General features: G+C 43.1%; 1 protein-coding gene across 1 annotated transcript in view; it reads left to right on the top strand.

Annotated features, from left to right (window-relative positions):
• Positions 1 to 24076, top strand: part of CAP2 (cyclase associated actin cytoskeleton regulatory protein 2) — a 123479-nt gene that overhangs the window by 30756 nt on the left and 68647 nt on the right. Inside the window, exon 4 of the mRNA XM_006165523.3 lies at positions 22340 to 22417. Within this exon, the coding sequence (XP_006165585.1) occupies positions 22340 to 22417 (78 nt within the window). The remainder of the gene's footprint in view (positions 1 to 22339; positions 22418 to 24076) is intronic.

The raw sequence follows: 24076 nt of genomic DNA, 5'->3' as shown, positions 1-24076 counted from the left end.
AACCGAAGAGCATAACAGGTTTAGGAAAGATTAGATCTTGCAAAGCCTTCTTGTGTGCAATATAAACCGGAGGGCTTATTTAAATTACTCCAACCCAAGAACACTGACACGGCGTGCAGCCCTTTTAAAAAAGAATAAACTGCCTAATTTTACAATGAATGTTTAGGGTAAATATAGTCCTGAATGTCAAAGGGCCGGATCCCCTGAAAACTAGGCCTGCGTGATACCAGTGAACCGGGTTAGACATCATTTATCCATAAATGAGCTAATGGGATTTTTTTTAGGCTATTTTCTAACAAACCCATCCTGTGGTTATTCATGGTGCATGAATAGATCTGTGTGGGGTCTTCAGAAAGTCCCTGGAAAATGTGTATTATAAGAAAACTCTCCATGGACTTTATTTTATTTATTTATTTGTTTATTTATTTATCGGCATCTAAATAAACTCATACTTTAATTCTGTTTTCCCCACCAACTTTTGAAGTTGTATTTCCAAGAAATGTGACCATTCTGAAGCAACTGCAAATCATATTCCTCCTAACCAAAGTCTTTATTGGACATTTTTAAAATTTACATTGTATTGGGATCAGCAGACGTCATAATGGTTACATCACTGGACTCCCATGTAGTTGACCGCAGTTCGAGTACCAGACCCAGTGACTTCAACTCACGTTGAGGCCCAAAATCCTGAGAGGAGAATAGAGAAGGGATTGGAGTATGGCCATTCCCCTTGGGGAGTGATTTCTCACTTTCTGTCTCTCTGTCTGTCCAGCAAACACATGCACCCTTTAGCAAAAATCTCTCCCTCAAAAGAAAAAAAAAATAGAATTTACATTATATTAATAATGTTTTCAGGCATCTGGAACACTTATTTCTGATTCTTGATTGAAACAATTTGAAAAACTCTTCTATTACTTACTTAATAAAAATGAGAAAGTCACAATTTTACCGAAAGGATAATAAAATTCAGCTAAGTGTAATACACACAAAACATGGTTTGATGAAACCACGTGTCCTACAGTCCTGTGTCCTTGAGGTTCCCTGACTTCATAAAGGACAGTTTTGGACAATTATGGAGCCTCACTTCGGATGAACTCCACTTACTAAACTAGATGCTCCTCCTCTTCAGCCGTTTATTTAAACCATCCACAAAAGATTGGGCCCCTTTTTATGCTTAGGGAATGGGTTCAAAGAACAGCAGAGTGAGAGGTGTCTCTTCTCTGACTTCACTGGCGTTTGCACTTGGGTGTTAGAGCTCCTTCTGCACCAGCTCCTCAAAAAGGCAGGATGGCCTCATTTTTCTAAGGGCCTCTGACTCTCACAGCCCTTGTGAGTGACTCACTGCTATCTCAGCCTTGGGCAGGAGGAGATTTGGTTTCCCAAGGAGGAGTGTGCAGTCGGGTGGCATCATCACCCTGATAAAGAACACTTTGAGCCAGAGCAGGCAAGGCACCACCGGGAACAAACAGAAGGGAACCTGTCAGCAAATGGCCATGCAGAACACTGAAGATAAATCTCTTCTTGGTTACTGTGCCAGAGACGGAACCCTACTGCTTCCTTGAAAAAGAGCTTGGAGCTAGACGGCGACTTGGCAGGGCTCTTGCACAGTTTTCTGCAGAGTTAACCCATGTGGGAAGGTTCTGGGTTTGCTTCTGGAGACCTCCCTGAGTGTGCTGGGGATGGGTCTCCATGATCCGGGGCTGGGCTGAGCTGGGGGTGCATCCTGCCATCAAGACCGTGTTGTGGTTCTATCTCTCTGTCTCTCTCTCTGTCTCTCTCACTCATGGAAAAGTAAAATAAATAACTTTATGAAATAAAATTCAATACAAATAAATAAAAAGCCCTAGGTCACCATGAGCCTGTCTTTATTGGCCTTACAAATTGTTCCTTCTTGTTTTAAGTGGACTGTAACTCTGGAACAAATCATAACCGTATCTTCTGGAACAAATAATGTAATGCAGACCTATCTGTATATTTATTAACTTTACGAATTGTATTTTTATTCCTCCAATTCTTTTGATTCTAGGAAACATTTATAGGTAATTTGTGGTCCTTAAAAAGTAACCACTTGGGGGTCAGCAGTTGGCATAGTGGTTATGTTGCTGGACTCCCACATGGCCGACCACTGTTCAAGTCCCCTCCTGCCTGAGGCTGAGACAGAGGGTGAGTCCCTGTGCCTGCAGTGGTACGCAGGTTAAAGCAGCTGGATCCCACATGGCCATCTGCTCAGTTTGAGTCCTGGACCCTGTGGCTCGAAAGTCACGCCAGGTGAACGTGCATGCTTGCCCAGAACCCCTAGAGGAAATTGAAGGAAAAGGGATTGGAGCGTGGCCATCCCCCAGGGGATGATTTCTCACTTTTCTTCTGTCTCTGTCTCTCTCAGGTGAGCACATGTACCCTATAATAAACAAAACAAAAGTGACCCTTTATATTTTTGATGTTTTGTAACCTGGATAGTGCAGAACCCCTAGCCCCCCAGTTGTCAGGAACGCAGTGTGGAGTTGCCTCAGTGAGCCAGCCCGTTTCACTCCGATCTCACCGTCTCCTGTCTTCAGCCACCTTGCTCCTCCATTTACTCTGAATTTCCTGCGAATTGTGTCAATTTGAACATTTGTTTTTATTATAACTAGGTGTAGAATGTCTTTGCAATTGCAAGCCCAAAGGATCTGCATGTCTTGTAGTCTCTTGAGATGGCAAAGTTCAAAAAATAAAGAATTCTGCCCCAGGTTTCATACAGGGTTTAAATCAGACATCGCTTTCCTTCCTGCCTTGACCATTACCCATAAAACTTTTAGAAAAGGAAGCACTTAGAAATCATCTATTCAAAACAACACCACCAACAACAAAAGGACAGAAAGAAAAAGAAAAGACATTCATTCCAATTACAGTCTCCTTTTCCTTTTCATTTGTTTCTTGCTTGCTTGATCTCTTTTTAAAAAAGAATTATTTAATTATATTTGTTATTAATATTTTTTAATTTGACCAGAGAGAGAGAAAGGGAAAGCAAGAAAGCAAGCTGCCAGGTCCGAGACTCAAACCACAGTCGGCCATGTGGATATCCAGTGCCCTTATCCACCATGCCACCTGCCAGCCCACTTGATCTCTTCTGTCTTCTTCCTTCCCTCTCTTCTTTCCTTCCCTCTTTCCTCCCTTTATTCTTTCTCGCTTACTTTCTTTTTATTTTGTCCTCCCTTCGTTTCTTTCTTTCTTTCTCCCTTCCCATCTGTCTCTCTCTCTCTCTCTCTCCCTCCCTCCCTCCCTCTCTCCCTTCTTTTCTCCTGTCTGTCTTCTGCCTTCTGCAGAGAAGGTACTACAGACTGGTAAGGTTGGGTGATGCGGGTGAAGTATTGAGGGAGCACGGGAACTCTGGGCTAGAGGCCAAGAACCTGGTCCCTAGAGGGGGACCAGTCCATTATGCTGACAGACGCCTGCTTTGATCTGCTGGCAGCTGTGTCCCCCTCCACTTCTGTGGGTAACTGGACCTCCTAGTGAGAAATAAGAGTGCACTGGCCTTCTAAGTTCTTTACCCTCTCTTTCGGAATAGAAGGACAGGTCATTGTGACATTGGATGATCGGGCACTGGGAGGAAGGGGGAGGGGTGGAAGACCATGGGAATGGAATCGCTCAGAGGTCTGTTCTGCCGGTACGAGTCACGCTCCCTCACTGCTCCTTAGAACTCTGTAGTGTTTCTCCGTGTAAATGCATCACGGTTTATTTGCCCAGGACTCTGTTCTGTTACTGGGCATTTAGTCGTTTCTCCTCTTTTACTACCAGTGCATAACTGTGGATGTCCATAATTTCCTATCTATACAAGTATATTGAGGATAAATTCCCCAAAATCAGATTGCTGGTGTATCCGTTAGAGTCCTAGAACAAGACAGGGTGGTGTGATCAAACCAGGGAATTAGGAGAGTTTAATAATGAGACTGTTGACAAAGCTGTGAGCAAGGTGTGAGGAAACAAAGTTATGGTACCCAGGACTACCCAGAATAGGCACCTCTGCTACCTCATAGCTGTGAGAGACAAAGGCAGGAAGTGGGGATCAACCTTCAGCAGAGACACAGCCCAGCCATGGGGACCAGCAGAGGAGAGCTGGAGACTAACCTGCTCCCGCCCCCCAAATTCTCCTTTCATGCTCCAGTCTCCGGCCAGGCTGTCCACAGTCTGCATTCCATCAGGAGCCAGGACCCTTGGAGCCTGGCGGTGCTGATGCAGTAGAGGTGGCCAGCCCGGAGCACAGAGCAGGGAGCTGAGGATGGAGAGTGGATCTCAAATGGCCAACAGTGATAGCACACTCTCTGGGTGGAGGGACAGGCATCTTTGAGATGGCTTGTAAATTGCCTTCCCTAGGGATGAACCAGTTTACCTGCCTGTCAGTAATGGGTAAGAACATCTTTTTCTGGGACCAGCAGTCAGCATAATGGTTATGTCACTGGACTCCCATGGAGTCGACCGCGGTTTGAGCCCCGGACCTGGTGGCTTAAACTCACACTTGGCACATGTGCGTGCGTGCCCAAGATCCCGAGAGGAGAATGGAGGAGAAGGGATTGCAGCGTGGCCATCCTCCCTGGGGGTGATTTCTTGCTTTCTGTCTCTCTGTCTCTCTCTGTCATTCTGGCAAGAGCACATGCCCTATAGCAAAAAAAAACCTCTCCAAAAAAAAAAAATTTCTATTTCCCATTCACACCTTCAGTAGAGGATGTCAGTGGGTTTTGCCAATCCAGTAGGTGAGAAAGGTATTCCTTTCTGAGTAGTTTCCATTTGTATTTCTTCTATGATGAATGAGGTTGAGCATCTTTTCACGTGTTTAGGGGTCACATATTTCTTTTGCTGAGAGTTGTCTACTCGTATCTTTTGTCCCCAGGCAGGGCCAAGGAGGTTGTTGGTTTATTTATTATTGATTTCTGGAGAATAGCCTCTATCTGAGGTGAGAGGTGCAAATACATTTTTCTTCCTCGTCATTATCTTTTGACATTGTTTATGAGGTTTTTGTTTTGTTTTCTACACAGAAGTTTTTATGTAGTAAAATTTGTCATAAACGTTATCTTCTTTTCTTTTGGGGATGCCAGATTTTGAGTTGTTATTTAAAAGGCTTTCTCTGGCCCAGTTGCACGTGCAGGTGGCAGGGCAACACTGTGATGCAGGAACCATATGGAAGGCTTGAGATTGGATCCTGGGTGGGCCTGCACTGACCGAGCACAGACACACCTGTGCACACCTCTGTTCCTGGCCAGCTGGAAGGCTGGGGAGAGAATTGCAGTGTGGTGAGACCCTAGCAACGGTACTTGTCTTTCTCTTTCTTGCTCATGGAAAAAGAAAATTTTCAAAATGTTTTGAGAAGGCTTTTTGCCAACACTTTTATGGCTTTATTACATATGCAAGTTTGCTCCACAGTTGAATTTACCTTGGTTTATGAAGTAAGGGGCAGACCCAACTTTTTTTTTTTCATATGGCTTCCCCTTCTTTCCATCACTTTTTCTTTTCTTTTTCTTTTTCTTTTTTTTTCCCCGAAATGGGTGAGTGTGCTTGCCAGAAAGGCAGAGAAACATAGAGACAGAAAGCGAGAAATCACCCCCCTCCCCCAGAGGGTAGGGCCACACTGTAATCCCTTCTCCTCCATTCTCCTCTTGGGAATTTGGGCACACAAGCACACGCGCTCAGCATGAGTTTTTTAAGTCATCGGGTCTGGGACTCGAACCGCGGTCAACTACATGGTAGTCCAGCAACATAGCCATTATGCCAACTGCTAGTCCCTTAAAACACTTCAAATGCTTAAGACCATCGAGCTTATTATAGTGCATGTTTTTGCCCACATCCTCTGTCCAAATCAAAAAGATATTTTGTATCATAGATGCATGGTTAGATTATGGTCAACAGATTTGAGGTTCCAAAAAAGATTCAAATCAATTTCAAAGTAGCAAACATAGTGTGGGGTTTTTTTGTTGTTTTGTTTTGTTTTTTTTTCTGTTACACACGTAACCTTTTCAAATTTGACACAAAGCTCAATTATAAGAATGGTAATGAGCCTTGTTTCCTTTGCCTTTATGCTTAACTCATCATTGCCTGGTCTAACAACTTAAGCAGGGAGAGGGAAAGCCTCTCCAACGAAACTAGCCTTTACTGTACTGTTTTTGGTAGCAAATTATTTGGGGGCATTCAAATTCTTTGAGTAAGTCAGAGAAAGCTGAATCTTCACCAGAATTGCTGAATCTGATGGTGCTGCCCAGCGCTCTGTAGAGAGTGTGATATGAGTGGAATATTGCTCTAGGTGACTGAAACCCAGCTTTTACACTCAGGCTGGCTTTGAACCTGCTGCACAGCCCTGGGGGAGCTTCTTAATTCCCTCGCCTCTCAGTCCTTGCATCACGATGTTCGCCACCAGAAACCCAAGGAGGGCCAGTCTTTCTCCCCTCTGCTCCCTGGTGTCAGGGACAGCCAGTGTGTGCGGAGACACATTCGGAGCTTGTGCAGGGTCTGCTGTGGTTGGGGTGAGCTCATTGCCCTTGGTACCTCTCCATTGGCACTTGGAAAAACAGCGATTATTGAGTCTTGTATGAATGGGGCTGCTCTGTATAAAAGCAAAGCATAGATCTACAACTCAGGAGTGTCCCAAGTTCCTGAGGGTGACCCACACCTTTTCTCCTCCCATTTTTCTCCTCAGAAAGACCCTTCCCCATGTCAGAAGTTGACTGTGCTTGAGGCCAGCAAGTGGCATAGTGGTAAAGGCACTGGACTTCCACGTGGCCGACTACGGTTTGAGTCCCAGATCTGGCGGCTTGTTTTCTCACTTTCTCCCCCCCCCTCTCTCTGATGATTACATGTGCCCTGTAGCAAACTGAATAATTCTTAAAAAAAAAAAAAAAAAAGAAATTGACTGTGCTACGTAATACTATAAAAAATATATATCTTTTCCCTTGCCTGTTTCCCTGCCTTTTGATATTTTCCCTTTTTCCTTTCTAAAACTATGCCAATTAATTGGAACATTTGCTGCCGTTTTCTAGCTACGCCACTCTGTTCTTGCCTGGAGGCAGCTTTAGCGTTAATACTTTGTCCAAAAGTAATGACCTCTTTACATTCCGATCTCATTTAGATCATCTCGTTATCTAGATTATCTCTACTCATGCACTCACCCTCCCAGACACCCCCACACTGCACCATTCCCCCAGCAAGTCCTCAGCAGACCACCTGATCTGCACGGAGGAAAGATGTCTGGTCGTGTATGCTGGTGCTCCCGCCCCGAGTCACACTGCTTCCGGGAAATGCGTGTGCAGGTCTGCGATTGCACAGAGCTGAGCACAAGGCACCCTTTCCAACCGTTGGTATATGTCTCCCCTTTGCAGTTGTATTTAGGTTGTGATTTAACACTGTTAGTTTTACAACATGACAGTTCCTATCCAGGTTATAAACATAGTACAAGCCGAGTCCTTTAATAGATCAAACAGAAGATGTTTGGGTGATATAAAAGAGAACAGGGCATTCAATGAAATAATGATGTATCACTCACATGTGTTTGCAGTACGAATCCTTTCCCTTTCTAAAACTCTTTTTGAAAGAAATATTTTTAGAGCTGGCCTCATAGCAGAGCTGTTTAGCTTTGTGCATAGGGAGCTGGATCCCACATGGTCTCCTGCAGTTCAAATACTGAGCCCCACCAGTTTGAACAACATACCAGATTCATTCCCCCAAATCCTGACAGGAAATGGAAGAACAAGAATTGAAGCATGACCACACTCCATGGCGGGGGGGGTGGTGGGGGGGGCACTTTCTCTCTCTCCTAATGAGTGTATGTGCCCTCTTATAATAAGGTTGTTTCTTTTTTTTTGAAAGAGGGAGAGAGATTTTTGCTACAGGGCACATGCACTCACTGAAGAGACTCAGAAAGACAGAAAGTGAGAAACCACCTTCTGGAGTAATGGCCATGCCACAATCCATTGTCCTCTATGGGATTTTGGGCACATATGCACATGCACAGAGTATGAGTTTCAAGCCTTCCAGTCTAGGACTTGAACCTCAGTCAACCACATGGGAGTCCAGCACCTTAACCACTGTGCCCCCGAGATTTCTTTTTAAATAGTGAGTACTTGGAATACTGATACTTGACTTATAATTGCTTTCGTCGAAACAGAAGTAAAGTATGAGTTACAACTCAGGTTCCACCTGCTAAGCATCAGAGATTGTTACAAGGTCCTAAAAGTAAGCTGTTTGCCTCTAGCCCTCTCGGAATCTAACATCTATCTGCTCACAGTAAATGGTTAATAAATGTTTGCTAAATGAACGAATCTAATTATTGGTGAATAACTGAATCAGTGGGTGGATGAGTTTGCTGTGGCTGATAATGTGAGTCAAGCCAAACCTAAACTAGCAGTTAAAAAAAAAAAATTATTGCCATCCCTCCTAGGGGTGATTTCTTGCTTTCTGTCTCTCTGCTTCTGTCTGTGTCTCTGGTGAGCACGCACACCCTGTAACAACAATCTCTCTTAAGAAAATCATCACCATCAAGTCCAGGCTTTAGGTCATGAATTAGCAAGTGAAATGCCAAGAAATGTAAATTATTATACAGATTGCTTTGTCTCTATAGTTTTTGTTTAACACATACACATACATGGAAGTCCTAAAGTTATCACAGCTCTCAAAATGTGGCTGGTACCTTCCTCAGTCCCTTTCTTCTCATTCTTGTTCTGTACTTGAGGACAGTGAAGCCAGCAAGACCCGAGGGCGACTTAAGAAAATGGGATGAGAATTCATAAGTAATGAGAAAAATCCATCAATGTATTGACCCGTAGTCACTGCCAATAAAAATCCCATGAGCTCTATCTGAGACAAGATATTTTCATGACCCTTACTAAATGTATTTTAAACTGAAGGTCAGAGTTAAAAAGGAAATTGAATAGTGTTTGCTTTTTCTGCTTGGACTGGGTTTTGATGTGTTGCTTTTTCCCCTCAGTCATTAACATCTCACATGATAAGAGATCAGACAAGAAATAACTTTGGAGTCCCAAAGAGCTGGTTGGTAAATTGAATTTCGGGCTGGGAATTTACTATGTGTTTCCAGTAATCAAATCTTCTCAGTTTCAAAAGCCTTTAGCTGTATTTATATCATTGGGATAAAAATGTGAAAAATTCAGTGGACTGTCAATACAGTCACTCTTCACTGAACGACCTACCCGTGTATTGACCACTCGGACTACGACGGGTTCTCCAGGGCAGGGAATCCCTTTACTCAGTCTGTTTGAGTCTTGGGAATCCCCTTTCTCAGCCTTCGTCTTGTTCCTGTAGCAGGTTAGTATTCACTACATGAAGTGTTCCCAGTCATGCAAGACTACAATTGTTTATATATTTGTGGCTTGTTGTGTACCCGTAGCGGTATTCAGAATAAATCAAAAATGATTATGCCAGATTTCGGTGATTGTCCTGTGGTGTGTCTTGTCACTTTCTGGTGTTTATCTATCGTGTGCTTTTTGTATGGACAGAATGACATCATGCTAGCGTGGTGGCGTGCGGTATCTATTGCAAACCAGTACCTTACCATGGTGCCATGACACACCACAAGACATCTGCTTTTAAGCTCCTCACTCATCCCCCTCGTATAGGAACAGAACCAGGCATTACATGGGAAGTGCCTGGACTTCTGAACTTTTACATGAGGCTTCCGCTTCCCAAAGTTAAACGTAAATTAGTTCTTAGAGATTTGGCGAACAACTCCCCATACACCTCACAGAAACCGTGGCTTGTTCGATTTCAGTGCAAAGAAGCTTGGGCAGTACTCCATGTGTAGTACACTGATGGCTGCTGTCCAGAAGCTATTTACTAATACTCTGCCATGAAATAAGTACGGAAATTGTGAGTAAGACCTTGGAAACAAGCGGATAGCAATACAACCAGAATTTTTTTAAAAAGAAGTACTTATTTATGGGTCAGCAGATGGCCTAGCAGTTGTTGCTGGACTCCCACATAGCCAACTGCAATTCAAGTCCTGGACCTGGCGGCTTGAAAATCACACCAGGCATGTATATGTGCATGGCAAAGGTCCTGGGAGAAAAATGGAGGAGAAGGGAAATCGCCCGGGGGTGGGGGGGTGGGGTGATTTCTCACTTTCCCTCTCACTGTCTCTGTCTCACTCTCTGACAAGCTCACTCTCCCTAAGGCAAAAAGTCCTCTTTTTAAAAAAATGTTTCATTTTATTTGTCATTATTATTATTTTTTAATTTCCTACAGGGCATGTGCACATGCCCTGAGAGAGACAGGGAGACAGAGATAGAGAAAGAAAGTAAGAAACCAAGACGCCAGACCTGGAACTCAAACCACGGTCAGCCACGTGGGAGTCCAGCACGCCAACCACCATGCCAACTGCTGGCCCCCCTCCTAAGTTTGATAAATCTAGTCATTTGAAAAACTAAGACTTGTGCCCTGAATGTCTGCTTGTTTTTATTTTATTTTATTTTTCTAGTAATACATCTTTATTTAATTTACGGTCTGTGACAGATGAGACATTAAAAAAGAAAAACATTCACTCTAGGTTTCTGAGTAGCACTTATGTAATGTAAAATGCCAGAGAAAGAGTCTTCCACCGTGCTTTTAGTTAAATGAAGCAGGAAAACAATAACATTAAATGAAAATAGTCATTTATTATGAATGCTGATACCTCAGGGAATGTGAGTTTAATTAGAGAAAAAAAAAAGAAATAGATAGAAATTTCTATGCAGATTCTGTGTTTTCAGCTGCCTTGGGCCTGTTTCTTTTCTACTTTCACTACCCAGCAGTATTTTCAATTTTTTAAAATATGAGTATAGAGGTACACTCCTTTGATGTTTAGCAATCATTATAAAGATAACCTTAGAATTCACAAATGAGACAAAAAAGATAGGAAGAGAGATTTTTCTGAGGAGAACAGCGTGGGAATTGGGAAAAAAAAAAAAAAAGAGGACATGGGCCAGCCCATGGGGTGGTGGTTGAGCAGCTGGCTCCAGATGGCTGACGCGGTTCGAGTCCCCAGAGCCGGTGACTTGAGAAACACACAGCATACTTGTACATGCATGCCCAAAGTCCTGAAAGGAGAGAGAGAGAGGAGAAGGAATTGTGGTGCGGTCATTCCCCCTGAAGGGTGCATTCTCATTTCCCTTCTGTCTGTCTCTTGTCTCTTTCTAGCGAGTATACATACCTTCTGGGGAAAAAAAATTTAAGAATTAATTTAATTTATTTAGTTTACTATTCCAATATTAGTTTGACCAGAAAGGGACAGAGAGAGTGAGAAAAAAATGCCACCAGGTCCAAGACTCAAAGTATGGTTGGCCATGTGGGAATCCAGTGGCCTTAACTACCTTGCCACCTGCTGCCCCGCTTCTGGAAAATTTTTTAAAAGAAAAGAAGAAGAAAGGGTAGAGAAGCAATGTATGCATTTAAGAAATATTTGTCTTATTAAAAACAAAGTTTGGTAGATTGTTCCTTGAGGTCCTCTTTGTGGGGAGGGATTACTGAAAGCTTTTACTTCCTAAACTTCAGTGTCTTTTGAACTTGTTAGAACAAGCATGTGTTACTGTTATTTATCAGAAGAGGTGGGAGGGAATATTTGGTGCTAGAAGAAAAAAGAATCAAGGTATTGCCTGAAGAAGAGTTCACTAAGCAAAAGAGAAAGTGAAGAGACAATATGGGCACCAAGTAAAGCCATCAATCCTGTCAGCTTGTCTGCAGGGCACCGTGGGGCTGGGGAGCCAGTGTGCAATGAGAACCTTTTGTGACTGAGGGTTCACAAGCCCTCAGTCTGATGGGCTGATGCTGGGTGGACAGAGTTGATGAATGAACAAAATCTGATTCTTAACTAAATTGCATAGTCACTAGAGATCAACTTTATTTTCTTGCCCATTTCTGTTTTCTGTATTAGCAATAAAGGCAACTGAAAAGAAGGGAAAAGCAGACTCCTATTTGTGGAGGGACTGAAATGCACCAGGCATTGTATGAAGCTACTGACCAACATAACGTCTCCCAGTCTTGACGAGAACTCTGATTTAGAACTTTGGACCCACCTATTTAGTATCGAGAGTTATTACGAGGTTCTAGAAGTAAATGTTATTCAAAATCACGAAACAAGTCTCAGAAATGTTGGGTAATCTACATGTGACCAGGCAGCTAGTAAGGGTAGCACTAGGTCCAATCTCAGGCCTGTCTGAACCTCTGGTTTACTGCTTCTCTGCTACACCATACTGCTCTACCATCATTTCAGCCCCTCTGCTAAGCAGAGGTTCTGCTGAATTAAAAGCCCTTTTGAGCAAGTACTCACTGACTTTGTCCTCTAGAACGTATTTTCTCCTTGGAGTCAAAAGCATGCATGAAAAGTCAGAAATGGCTTACATAATACAAAATTAGAAGATAATACATAGTGTTGCAGTATGTTCCATTGTAAAGAGTACCTTATTGTCTTTTACTTTTCTCAGAATACCCAAGTACACTTTACTTGTGTTGACCCAAGATTCATCAACCGTCGTGGAACAGTTGCTGCTTCCCTAAATCAAAAGATTTGGCTTAAATACATTGATAAAGTGCCGCAGAGTCCGTATTAGGAAAAACAAATCAGAGAATTTGGAGAGGAACCAGACTGCCAAATATTTTGTAGCTACACAATGACTGAAGTTGAAAATGAAGTTAATTTAGGAGAATGGTTTTATTCAGAACATAAACGTGTAACGCGATTCATGCCGTTCAGAAAAGCAAATGGATTTAAGCAAATACAATGGTGTTTTCTTTCTTTTTCTACTCCCATGCCTAGAGAAATGCTCGCTGCTTTTTATTCTTTCCAATCTTTGATCTTTTGAAGTATACATTGCAGCGATCATTCATTTAAGAAGTGTCCTGTGTTGGGCTTTTTAAATTCCAGTGTTAGAGAGTTTGCAGACTTTTCTGCATATGCTGCTTTTGTAGACTGCGTCTTTAATTTAGAGCACATGGCCTGGGCCCCTATAATAAGGTAAAGTGTACATTCCCATTTTTGATGACTGCATAGTATTTCATTGCCTGGTTACACTGTAACTGATTTAAGCAATCACAGTTGTGTGCAGATAAAATAGTATTTGTGTGAGAATGCTGGGCCCAGACTGAGGGAGATGAGTGAATCCCCCAGTGTGACTCTGAGGGAGAACACCTCTAAAATTCCACTCGTAGCCTCCTCACTACGCTCACCCTGGGCCTGTCCCTGCACAGACTGACAGCCAGCATTATAAGCAATTAAACATTTAGTGATATTTGACCTATTCTTACTTTTAACTCTATTATAAACCACATTGCAGTAGATTTCCTGCTATGAAGATTATTTTATAATTATTTTCTCAAGCGAAATTCCTGCAGTCAGAAGTGCTAAACCAAGTCCCAGTGTTGGGAACAGTAGTTAGCGTAATGGCTATGTCGCTGGACTCCCACGTAGTCGACTGCGGTTTGAGTCCCAGACCTGGTGACTTAAACTCACACCAGGTGTGTGTGCGTGCGTGCCCAAGATCCCAAGAGGAGGATAGAGGAGAAGGGATTGCGGTGTGGCCATCCCCCCGGGGGAGTGATTTCTCACTTTCTGTCTCTCTCTGTCTTTCTGGCGAGCGCATGCACTCTATGGCAAAAACCTCTCTAAGCAATTAAACATTTAGTGATATTTGACCTATTCTTACTTTTAACTCTATTATAAACCACATTGCAGTAGATTTCCTGCTATGAAGATTATTTTATAATTATTTTCTCAAGCGAAATTCCTGCAGTCAGAAGTGCTAAACCAAGTCCCAGTGTTGGGAACAGTAGTTAGCGTAATGGCTATGTCGCTGGACTCCCACGTAGTCGACTGCGGTTTGAGTCCCAGACCTGGTGACTTAAACTCACACCAGGTGTGTGTGCGTGCGTGCCCAAGATCCCAAGAGGAGGATAGAGGAGAAGGGATTGCGGTGTGGCCATCCCCCCGGGGGAGTGATTTCTCACTTTCTGTCTCTCTCTGTCTTTCTGGCGAGCGCATGCACTCTATGGCAAAAACCTCTCAAAAAAAAAAAAAATTCCTAGTGCTTGCTGGTATCTGTTGCTAAGTTGTTCTCCCCACTAACCCTGCCACACACATGTACCAGTTCCTGTTCTCGCAGTATCTGAAGGTGCTGTGGGCTGTTTGGTGGTAATTATGAACTAGGAAGAGGAGAGTTTTAGAGAAACAAGGCATGGTTTGAATGCACTTTGATGACATAGCTTGTTTAAAAGGACTTTGCCCTCTGCTGGAGAAGCAGGGAAGTCGAGACCACCCATCTACATGGATCAAAGAAAGCAACCTATGTAAATCCGTCTTATTGCAAAAGAAAACCATGTATCAATTCTAACTTATTTTTGTCTTTTTTTATGGGAGAGAGAGAAGGAGAGAGAAAAAGAATGAGAGGCAGAGATAGGTATTACTGAGAGTCGCACAGTGTCCTGGTCTCGCTACGACAGTCAGCTACGATCCTAGCTGCATGCATCCGTGGCTGGCATGGTCAGCCTGGCCCAGGCACTGAACTGGGGCCTCTCACGTGACTTCCAGCCTCACAAGCAGTAGTGCTACCTGAGTTTCCACTACATTTAGACTCAGTTCTCTGTTGCTGTACGTGATGCACCGAGAAACGTGTTTAAATTACCGCACTGGGGTTGGATATGCCATGTTTTTCTTTGAGGGGGACAGGGCTTGAGGCCACCTTAACTGAGACCATGACGTGGCTGAGATAAGTAATCACAGATCCTTGGCTTGGATACAGAAAAGACATGCCGGCTCTGTTCCTCACTGTCAGCACTGTGCACGGAGGCTGAGGTACATACTTTTGTGAGTTGGAAGTTGCCAGGGCAACAGTCCTATTAATGAAGAATAAACCTCTTTATTATCATGCCTGAATGATTATTTTTTTAATAAAAATATACCTAGTCGTCTAACACTGACATCCTCAATCTACCTACTCATCTTTCCTTCTCCGTCTGCAAAACTATTCAACCCTGTTCACTAAGCATACCTCTCTCTGCCAGTGAGCATAGAATCATTGGGGAGAAAAAAATCAGTAAACTGTAAGGGCGGTAAAAACAATATACACATGTATACTAATTTATAACAATCACCTAATATAAAATGTTTGCCCTTTGATAGATGCTTTGACTAAGGCAGAGCCTGAAATCGACTGTGACTTGCTTGGTATTTGAGCAGGCCAGAGTCTGTAAATTTGCGTGTCTTTATGATTTAATGGAGTGTTGCCAACATATTTCCTAAGTAAGTGGAGTGTGACATTACTGCTTCCTTCCGTGGGTCAGACTGTAAATTGAGATTCCGTTTTATAGTGCACGCTGGATACTTCAAAAAGGCAGCCGTGTTGTAGGCTCAGTTGTAGACTGTATGAATCCCTGTCGTCTCAAAGAGCCAGAAAGTTGTGTTAAGGGAGAAGGCAGTTAGAAACGACAGAGTTCCAAGTGCTGTGCTTCCTGAGTTCTAGCGAAGAAAATAGCTTTCATCCAAAAGGAACACATTCCCTTTTTCTTTCTCCTTCTTTTAAAAGTTTAATTATTTATTTCTCCCAGACAAGCACCCCCAAGAGGGTCTTCACGCCATAATCCACCCCAGCCACAGCCGGCCAGGCTCACAGGCACCCGTGTACACACCCCACACCCTCAGGGCAGACCCAGGCTGGGAACCCAGGACCTTTCTGATGTGGGTTTGATTGCGTTAACTGCTGTGTCACCTCATGGTCCTTCATTCACTTTATTTACTTATTTTCTTGGAGACTGCTTCTTTGTTTTGTCAAGCTGGCCCAGTGGGCAGACTTCCCTTTTCAGCCGTGGTTTGGACATAATGACAGTCCCTTTCTGTGCGTTGGATATTTGCTGTCTACACATAGTGAAGACCGACCAGATCACTTCGCACTCGCGGGCACTGTTCTGTGTGTACGTCGTATTTCCCCAGATTTGTACCTGATCTGGCATCTAGGTACCCGGAAAACACTTTATCATTGTGAACTTCTATACCCTTCTGTTTTACTCAGCTACTTCTTTCAACACTTTTTTTCTGGTGATAGATGTGTGAGGTAGGAAAATTTGATATGATCAATGAAGATAATCAGTCAGAGATAGCGTCTACTGATCTCATGGTATATTTATTTTAGAGGGAGCTTTTTCAAAATCTAAGAAGTTATTCATTGTGTCGTCCTGTTTCCTCCTTAATAAGATGAAATTGCACTGTTCTCTATGCTGGCCATATGGATGGGGACAAGTGACACTGCCAAGCACTGGCAAGGTGCAGGTGGTCAGGGCAAGATGTTAAGATGCCGACTGAAACAATGGAGCCAGTCCGAGTCCAGGCAGAGCGCGAGTCTGTCTCCTGTGGGAACTTCAGATTCAAGGGCAGACAATGGTCCATCTAATTTCTCCTTTCTTAAGTCAGCTCTAGACTTTATTACGGAGGAGACAGAGCTTACCCTCTGGACAAGCTTCTGCACAGCAGGAGCACAAGTGTCTTTGTTGATGATGCTTTGGCACACGGAGAAGAGAGCGTGTGGTTTCCCAAACGTATCATGCCAAACAGGCAGAAGTCCGTGGGAATCAAAGTCATAGCGAAGAGACATTCTGTCCCGTATGTTTTATTCTTGGCGGGGACAGTTTGAGCGTTGTTTCAACCCGCCTCCCCCCTCAGTCTCTAGGAGCACCCCCAAGCATCCTCAGATAAATATGATAAAAATCACAATAATAAACACACGAATAAAATCTTAACCTAGAGAAAATAAAAGTGTCTTTAGAGAACTTCGCTCTTTTTCTTAAGGGGAAACAACCCAAGTAGACAGAGTGCTCTCACAGCGTCTCGTAGTGACCTCCCGTGTCTCAGTCTCGCCATCCTTCCCACCAGGTCATTGCCCTAAGCCTCTCTCACATGGAGGCTCGTAGCACTCCAAATTGCCCACATCAACGAATGGGGGAGATGGATGATCTGTCACCAGGAGGAGGAACTTGGCTTGGAAGGTCCACAGTGTGATCTGAAAACTTAAACTGAATGTGTTTTTCTTGTTTTGTTTTGTTATTTGTTTTAAAGGAGAGCAGGATAGATTTAACCCAAGGTTTAACTCAGAACTCATAGTAGAAGCTGGAAGGACACAGAGGCATTAGAGCTTTTCTATCAACCACTTACAAATCAGCATTGGTTAGGTTTCACATACTCAGTTCACATCCTGACTTTGCCGCTCCATTCATCCGTCCATCTGCCCAGCAGTTCTTAAGCGCCTGCTGTGTGCTGGGCAGTGGTAGGTGGGAACTGAGATTGGGAGAGTGAGGAGGGACTTTAAAGTCCACTTGGGAGAAAATAAGAGAAGCAGACCAGGACTTGAAACACTGCTGGCAACTTCAGAGAGCTTCTTTACGTAGGGCCAGAGAGTGTCGACTAAGCAACTCCCTTCCTACCCTGCAGTGTTTGACTCATGGCATGATGCGAAATCGGGTTTCAGAAAAGACCAGGCCGGGTGCTTCTTCTATCTTCCTTGTCTTGCTCTTTCCCCAAGTTGTGCTTGTTCATTTCACCATCTACATGGGACTTTGCAGCCTGGAGCTTTTCCAACTAAACAGCCCAAAGCTTTGATGAGTATTCAGAGATCAATTGGGCTTCCCCAGGGAGCTGGCTCGCTCTCAAGGGGATTCAATGGAAATAAATCACGTTTGGCTGGTGTCTGCCTTCGTGTTCCCAGGGCTTGCTTTAAATGGATTCCTGAGATACATTCTCCTACTCTTCACTGGAGGATGGCAGAACAGATGTTCCCCCCACCTGTCTGAGAACCCCATTTGCCGAAGCGATCATTGACAGTCTTCCAACAAAATGCACAGCTTGGTTGTACACGTGTGCTAGCAGGCAGGCAGTTGGACATGGTGACCCACAGAGGTGGCTGAGGCACTCAGCCCTGCACACATGTGACAGACAAACTCAGCAAAAACCCTCAATTATCTGTCGTGATTAAAAACCCCTGCGTTTGGCTTTTTCTTTCACAATGTTTTGAACTGCCTGAGTGAGCTGAATTCTCCTTTTCAAGTTATCAGACTCAGCAGGTTCAGTAAAATTGCTCCTAAAGAGGATGCTGTCCAACCAAGAGAACTCACAGAACTTTCCAGAAGGAAGAAGGAAGTGGATCAGAATATCTCAAAGTTGGAATAGAGGTCCTTTGGCATGTGGACTGATGAAGTTAAAAACCAACGTGGCTTCGATCTGCCAGTTATGCCCAGAGTTCCGGGGAATTAAACGGAGAAGCACATAGTCAAATCCTCTGAGAGTCTGGTCCACATCAGTGAAATGAAAGGGAGCGATGAAGCAGATCTCCGGGTATCCAGCTGCTCCCCAACCTGACCTCACCCCTGTGGTTGAGTGAAAGGCCATTTAGAGGAGACTAATAAATGGAATTGGCCATCTTCTCCTATAGAACAGCCAGGAAACAGCTCCGTTCCCAACAGGCCACGTGTTAACTAGGGAAATGTATAAAGGCTAATGAGAGCGTTCATCTCGGGGTCACTACAGAAATATGGGTAAATGCCACCTGTGAGCTACGATTTTCCCTATAGACGTCAGGCCATCCCGAGCCACTGTTCCCACGGCAACTATAATTCAGTCGACGCTGCAAGGCTTGTCATAGAGGAGAAGGATGCTTGTGTTAGCGTTGCTGGGAGATGTGGCTCTTATGTACATCCAAGCCATGAGAAGTTGTGTTTTGTAGTCTTCTCTTGGCCATGCGGTCATTAGAGCCTGACAAAAAGTCTTTCTGCATCACTGAAAATAAGTGTTTTGTTACAGAAACACTCACACAGCTTCGAGCTTCACATTCATAAGGTCATAATGGCCCCCCAGATAGTGATATTCGAAACTCTTTATTCTTCCCTAAGGAATATCCAAAATCTGAGATTTTGAGCAATATAGTCCCAGCCATCAGGCTACCAGGACAGAGGGACGAGAAAATGATGTACTCCAAAATGGCTTTGAGAAAATGTATACTCATTTAAATATTCATGAGATGATGACTGAATTTATTATTTTAAATATAAATGCTGTGTACATCTTGATTTAATTTTAAGCACTTTTTTGTTATTGGGGGGGAAAAATCCTTGGGTGAGAAAAGTTAAAATAAGATTAAGGTGTTTAGAACCAACAGATGGCATAATGGTTATGTTATTGGACTTCCACATGGCTGACCATGGTTCAAGTCCTGGACCCAGAGGCTTGAAACTCATGCTAGGTGTGCGTGTGTGCATGCCCCAAATCTTGAGGGAAGAATGAAGGAGAATGGATTACAGCGTGGCTATCCCACCTGGGGAGCAATTTCTCACTTTCTGTCTCTCTGTCTCTCCAGTAAGTGTATGAACCCTATAGCAAAAATCTCTCTCCAAAAAGGAGAGAAAACCAAAAACAAGATTAAGGCGTTCACTTCAGTAAATATTTTGGGAGATTGGTCAGATGCCAAAATGCAATAATGAGATGGCATGATAGAAACTAGTCATTTCCCTGTAAGTTAACGCATTTACCTTTCCAGCCTAGAAAAAGGTCTGCTGTTGACACTGGGCTGAAATTCACCTAATCCTCTTATTGCTATTCTAGGTATCTGGTGCTGAAAATGTATTAAGCTGCTTCTTGCCTATCTATCAGAGAACTAACTTGTTTCAAGACAGCGGTGAGATAGAAATTGCCTCCAAACAGATGGGAAGCTAGTGAGGAGAGGAAAGGGGAAATCGATGCACATGTAAGAATATGGACTCATGACCAAAGACAACAAAATCACATAAACTCTCCCTGCTCACAAATGAAAAATAAATAAATAAACTTTATAATAAAACTGAAGAGTAACCAAACAGAAAAGGCTGTCGCCTAAAAGCAACACATTTCAGTGACCGATGGCTCCTGATTCTGTCCCTATCTGCCACCCCAAAAGGTTCACCTCAGAGGAAATGAAACGAGGGAGGGCAGTTAAGTAAGAAAGCACAGGCCTGCTTCTGCCCAAACAAGTAAAGAGTTTATGTTTTGATTCTGAACTGGAGAGATAATCAAGAGGCCAAGGGGACCACTCTGCAGAGGGTGGAGCGAACCCGGGTTTAGGTCATGTCACGTGTTTCTGAAGGACGAGCAGCATGCAAAGACTCAGTGTCACTGGGCATCACCTTAGCGGAGCCCTCTCTCTCGATGCCCTGTCAGGCCCTAGAAGAGCAGATAAGGCACAAAGCCTATGGCCCTCAAACCATGGCTTGAAAAGGGAAAGAAATTGATCTTCACTATGGTGGCAAGAGACTTTAGGAATCATCCGCATTTTATTAGAAGTATTTAATTAGCTGGACAAAGCTGATCCAACATGAGCAAGAGGAAAAGAATTAACCCAGCAGGTGCAAATAATGTTTCAGACAGGAACCTAGCACGCAAGTGCAAAGGCATAAGCCTACCCTTGAAGAGAAAATGTGAGTAATAGGATTCCCCCAATGGCTTCCTAAGAGTATAACTGACACGCTTAGAACTTAAGAGCATAAAAGTGTTTTAAACAGCTTAAAGAAAAGGTGATAAAGTGAGACAGGTGAAAAATAAGGGTCCTTCTGGAATCAAAAGAGAAGTTCCTTTTCAGTTCTCCTTATACAGGATATATCCAAATTGCGACTATGAACCTGACCACAGGCAAAAGCAAGAACCACCTGGAACCAGTAGCAGTCAAGATGGAACACCGAAATTGACTTAAAGTTGAAATACTCCTCATTTCCATACTGAAAATCATGCTAATGATATGTGCAGTGTGTGACAATACATGAATAGCCATGCATGAAGACCCTGAGCGGGCTCTCTCTCTCTCTCGGAAGAAATAAAATAAAATAAACTTAAACAATACATATGACAGACAAGGATATTAAAGTCAGAGAAATCCTAAAACATAGAAATACATTCAAATATTATACAATTGTGGATAGTAATTAGGGTCCCTGAATTCGAAGTCTAATAAAGGGAGCAGACGCTATATTGAAAAATAACAAGAAAATTTTTCAGAAATGATTAAAGGACCAAATCTATTCCAGGAAATATAACACAGTATGTTCAAACCCCAAACATATCTTAGTTAAGTTAGGTATAAGATCAAGGATAAAGAGATCATTCTTCAGGTCTCGAACTAGAATAAGTCATTTTCCCACAGGGGAGAAAAACCCATCAAGCTAGCTCAGACTTCTCTGTTGCCCCTAGAGTCTTGCTCGCTGAAAATGGAGAAAGAAAGTGACCGAAGGATATTCCGTCTAGCCACGATGTTGTTCACATATAAAGACAACAGGGACACATGCTTCAACCTAAAAGAACTAAAACTATTTAGAAATCTTCCTAAAGAAAATACTTCAGACTGAGGGTCCAGGCAATTAAAAAGCATAAAACTAACTGGGAAATGGAGACACCATGGGGAAAATAACCAGACTTGTTTAAATGTAGAACTAGGGACCAGCAGGTGGCACGGTGGTTAAGACACGACACTCCCACACGGCTGATCATGGTTCAAGTCCCAGACCTGGTGCCTTGCTTTCTCACTTTCTCCCTCTCTCCCTCTCTTGTCAAATTAAAATAAATGAATGAATAAATAAAATTTTAAAAAATAGAGAGAGAACTAATACTAAACCACTATGGGAACTAATCTCACAAATAGAAAAAGAATGTTATCAATGGAGCAAACTACAACTAACTAAAAAACCTAGAAGATAGATGACCAGAGAAGGAAGAGTGTGAGGGTATTCATGTTCTCTGTGAGCACTGTCTAAAGTTATAACATGCTGTTTAAAATGTAAACATGATAGGACATGATAACTTACAGTACAGAAACTTTCCTAGAAATTTAATTAGTTGTTCCTTTTTTTTTTTAATCTCTGCTGTTCAGTCACAATTTAAATGTATCTTTGTTGGAACCAGCAGATGGTGTAATGGATATGTTGCTGGACTGCCACATAGTTGACCATAGTTCATGTTAAACCGGGTGCGGGTGCATGTGCATGCATGTCTGAGATCCCAAGAAGAGAATGGAAGAGAAGGGATTACAGTGTGGCCGTCCCACCTGGGAGTAATTTCTCACTTTCTGTGACAATGTCTTTTTAAGGCCAAATCATGCGCCATCACATGACTCTACCACATTTTGTTTTTCTGTTTATTGATTAATGAACATTCAGATTGCTTCCATGTGTTGGCCATTAAGAATAATGGTGCCATGACCATTCATTTACATGTTTTTGTGTGAACGTATGTTTTCCTTGTTTGGGGGTATATGCATAGGAGTGGAATTGCTGGATCATGTGCTAAGTCTTTGTTTAGTAGCTCAAGCATTAAAACTGCTCTCTTCCTCCTTGTTCCCAGGCAGAAATGGTGCATAGCGCTTTCCAGGCCCAGCGGGCTTTCCTTCTAATGGCCTCTCAATACCAACAACCCCAAGAGGTAAGAGTCTGTCCTGAGAGACAGGACTGCCTGGGGAATGGGGAATGTAAGACAGAAAACAAGAAGGCAACAGAGCCATTTTCTGTGGGGAGCATCCCAAAATTAAGACTGAAGATTCATTTAGGTTATGTCTCTAATCCAGATTGTGTATGGAGCATTTCTCCTATCCTCATCATCTTAGTAGAAAAGTTTTTGAAATATGCATGCCAATTGCAAAAAAAAAGAAAAAAGCAACAGGTGTCTTCTTATTACTACGGTATATCCAGTTGTCCAAAAAGCCATGACACACTTTTGCATAGAAAAACGTAGAAAAAGATGCATCTTGACTTTTCCAACAACCCAATAATATTATTGTTATGATCAAATTCATACCAGGACAATAGACATTCCAAGCTTAAAAGGTCAATTTGTTTATGATGACTGTATCTTATTCTTTTTACTAGTCTCACAATGCATGTATAATCAAGGAAGTATTTACTAATAAGATTTAGTTTGGATTCTGTGCTGCTTTGTTATCAAAGTCTGTTCACTTCTGTGATCATCTATGAATTCTATGTATGAATTTTATTAGTTACATTTCATAAGTAGCATAGATGGGTTAAATCAGTGCTTCTCAAATGCCTTACACTTCCGGATCATCAAGGGTGCTCCGCGGCAATGTTTAATCCTCTAGGCCTGGAAAGTGGTGGGACACGGTAACGTTTCAGCCGTACTGCTTGTGTACTGAACGAAATTAGTCATTAAAAGCAGCCCTATTACTAGCATACCTTGTTGGAAAAAAAAAAAAAAAGGTTTTACCTAGTATTCTGCATCTCAAGTGCACTAGCAATTACACAGATAAAAAAGATAAACAGAATGTTCGTTATGACACACTAGTATAATGCAGTAGCTCCCTCCGGATTCTAAAACAACTCCGGACATTGAAAACGTTGAGCTGAGAATCCTGAGAAGCCAGACTTTGACCTTTAGGGAGTGGTACTTGGTTCTATGAAGGGGTAAGACCCTGGGCCCTCCCTAGGACAGTCTTTCCAGCCTTGCCTACCTAGCGGAGTCACCTGGAACGTTTTCAAAATACCAGTGCCTGGGACCCACCTCAAAGAGTGCTGGCTTAATTGATCTACGGGATGGCCTTGGGTCTGAGAGCTCTGTGGGCTCCACGGGGGACTCTAACTTGCAGCCGAGTCATCACCGTGATGGCTGCGTCCCTCTCCTCTGTGTGAGGTGGGGTTAGCACGTGGACTAGGCAGGAGGCTCTGTGGGGATGGAAATACTCTGTGTTCCACTGTGGGTCCATTTCCCTCCAGCAGCTTGAAAATCATGCCAGGCATGTGTGCATGCCCAAAAATCTTGAGAGGAGAATGGAGGAAAAGAGGTTGCGGTGTGGCCATCCTCCCTGGGGGCGATTTCGCACTTTCTCTCTCACTCTCTCTGTCTCTCTCTGGCAAGCACACAAGCCCTACAGCAACAACAACAACAAAATCTAAAAAAAAAAAAAAAAAGTCCAGTATTTCAACATGGCAAAGGAGTCAGGTGACTTTGATCTCAGAGCACGCGTTGAGTCAGTTACTCAGTGCCAGTGGCAGGTCTGGAAATTGTAAAGGAAAAGCAAATGAATGCTCAAAGCCAGACTCCCAAGTGTTTCTGAAGACCCTGCCCAGA

Source organism: Tupaia chinensis, unplaced genomic scaffold (assembly GCF_000334495.1).
Source record: "Tupaia chinensis unplaced genomic scaffold, TupChi_1.0 Scaffold143936_1, whole genome shotgun sequence".
In the NCBI taxonomy this organism is placed as follows: domain Eukaryota; kingdom Metazoa; phylum Chordata; class Mammalia; order Scandentia; family Tupaiidae; genus Tupaia; species Tupaia belangeri.
This window is presented reverse-complemented; position numbering and strand designations above follow the sequence as displayed.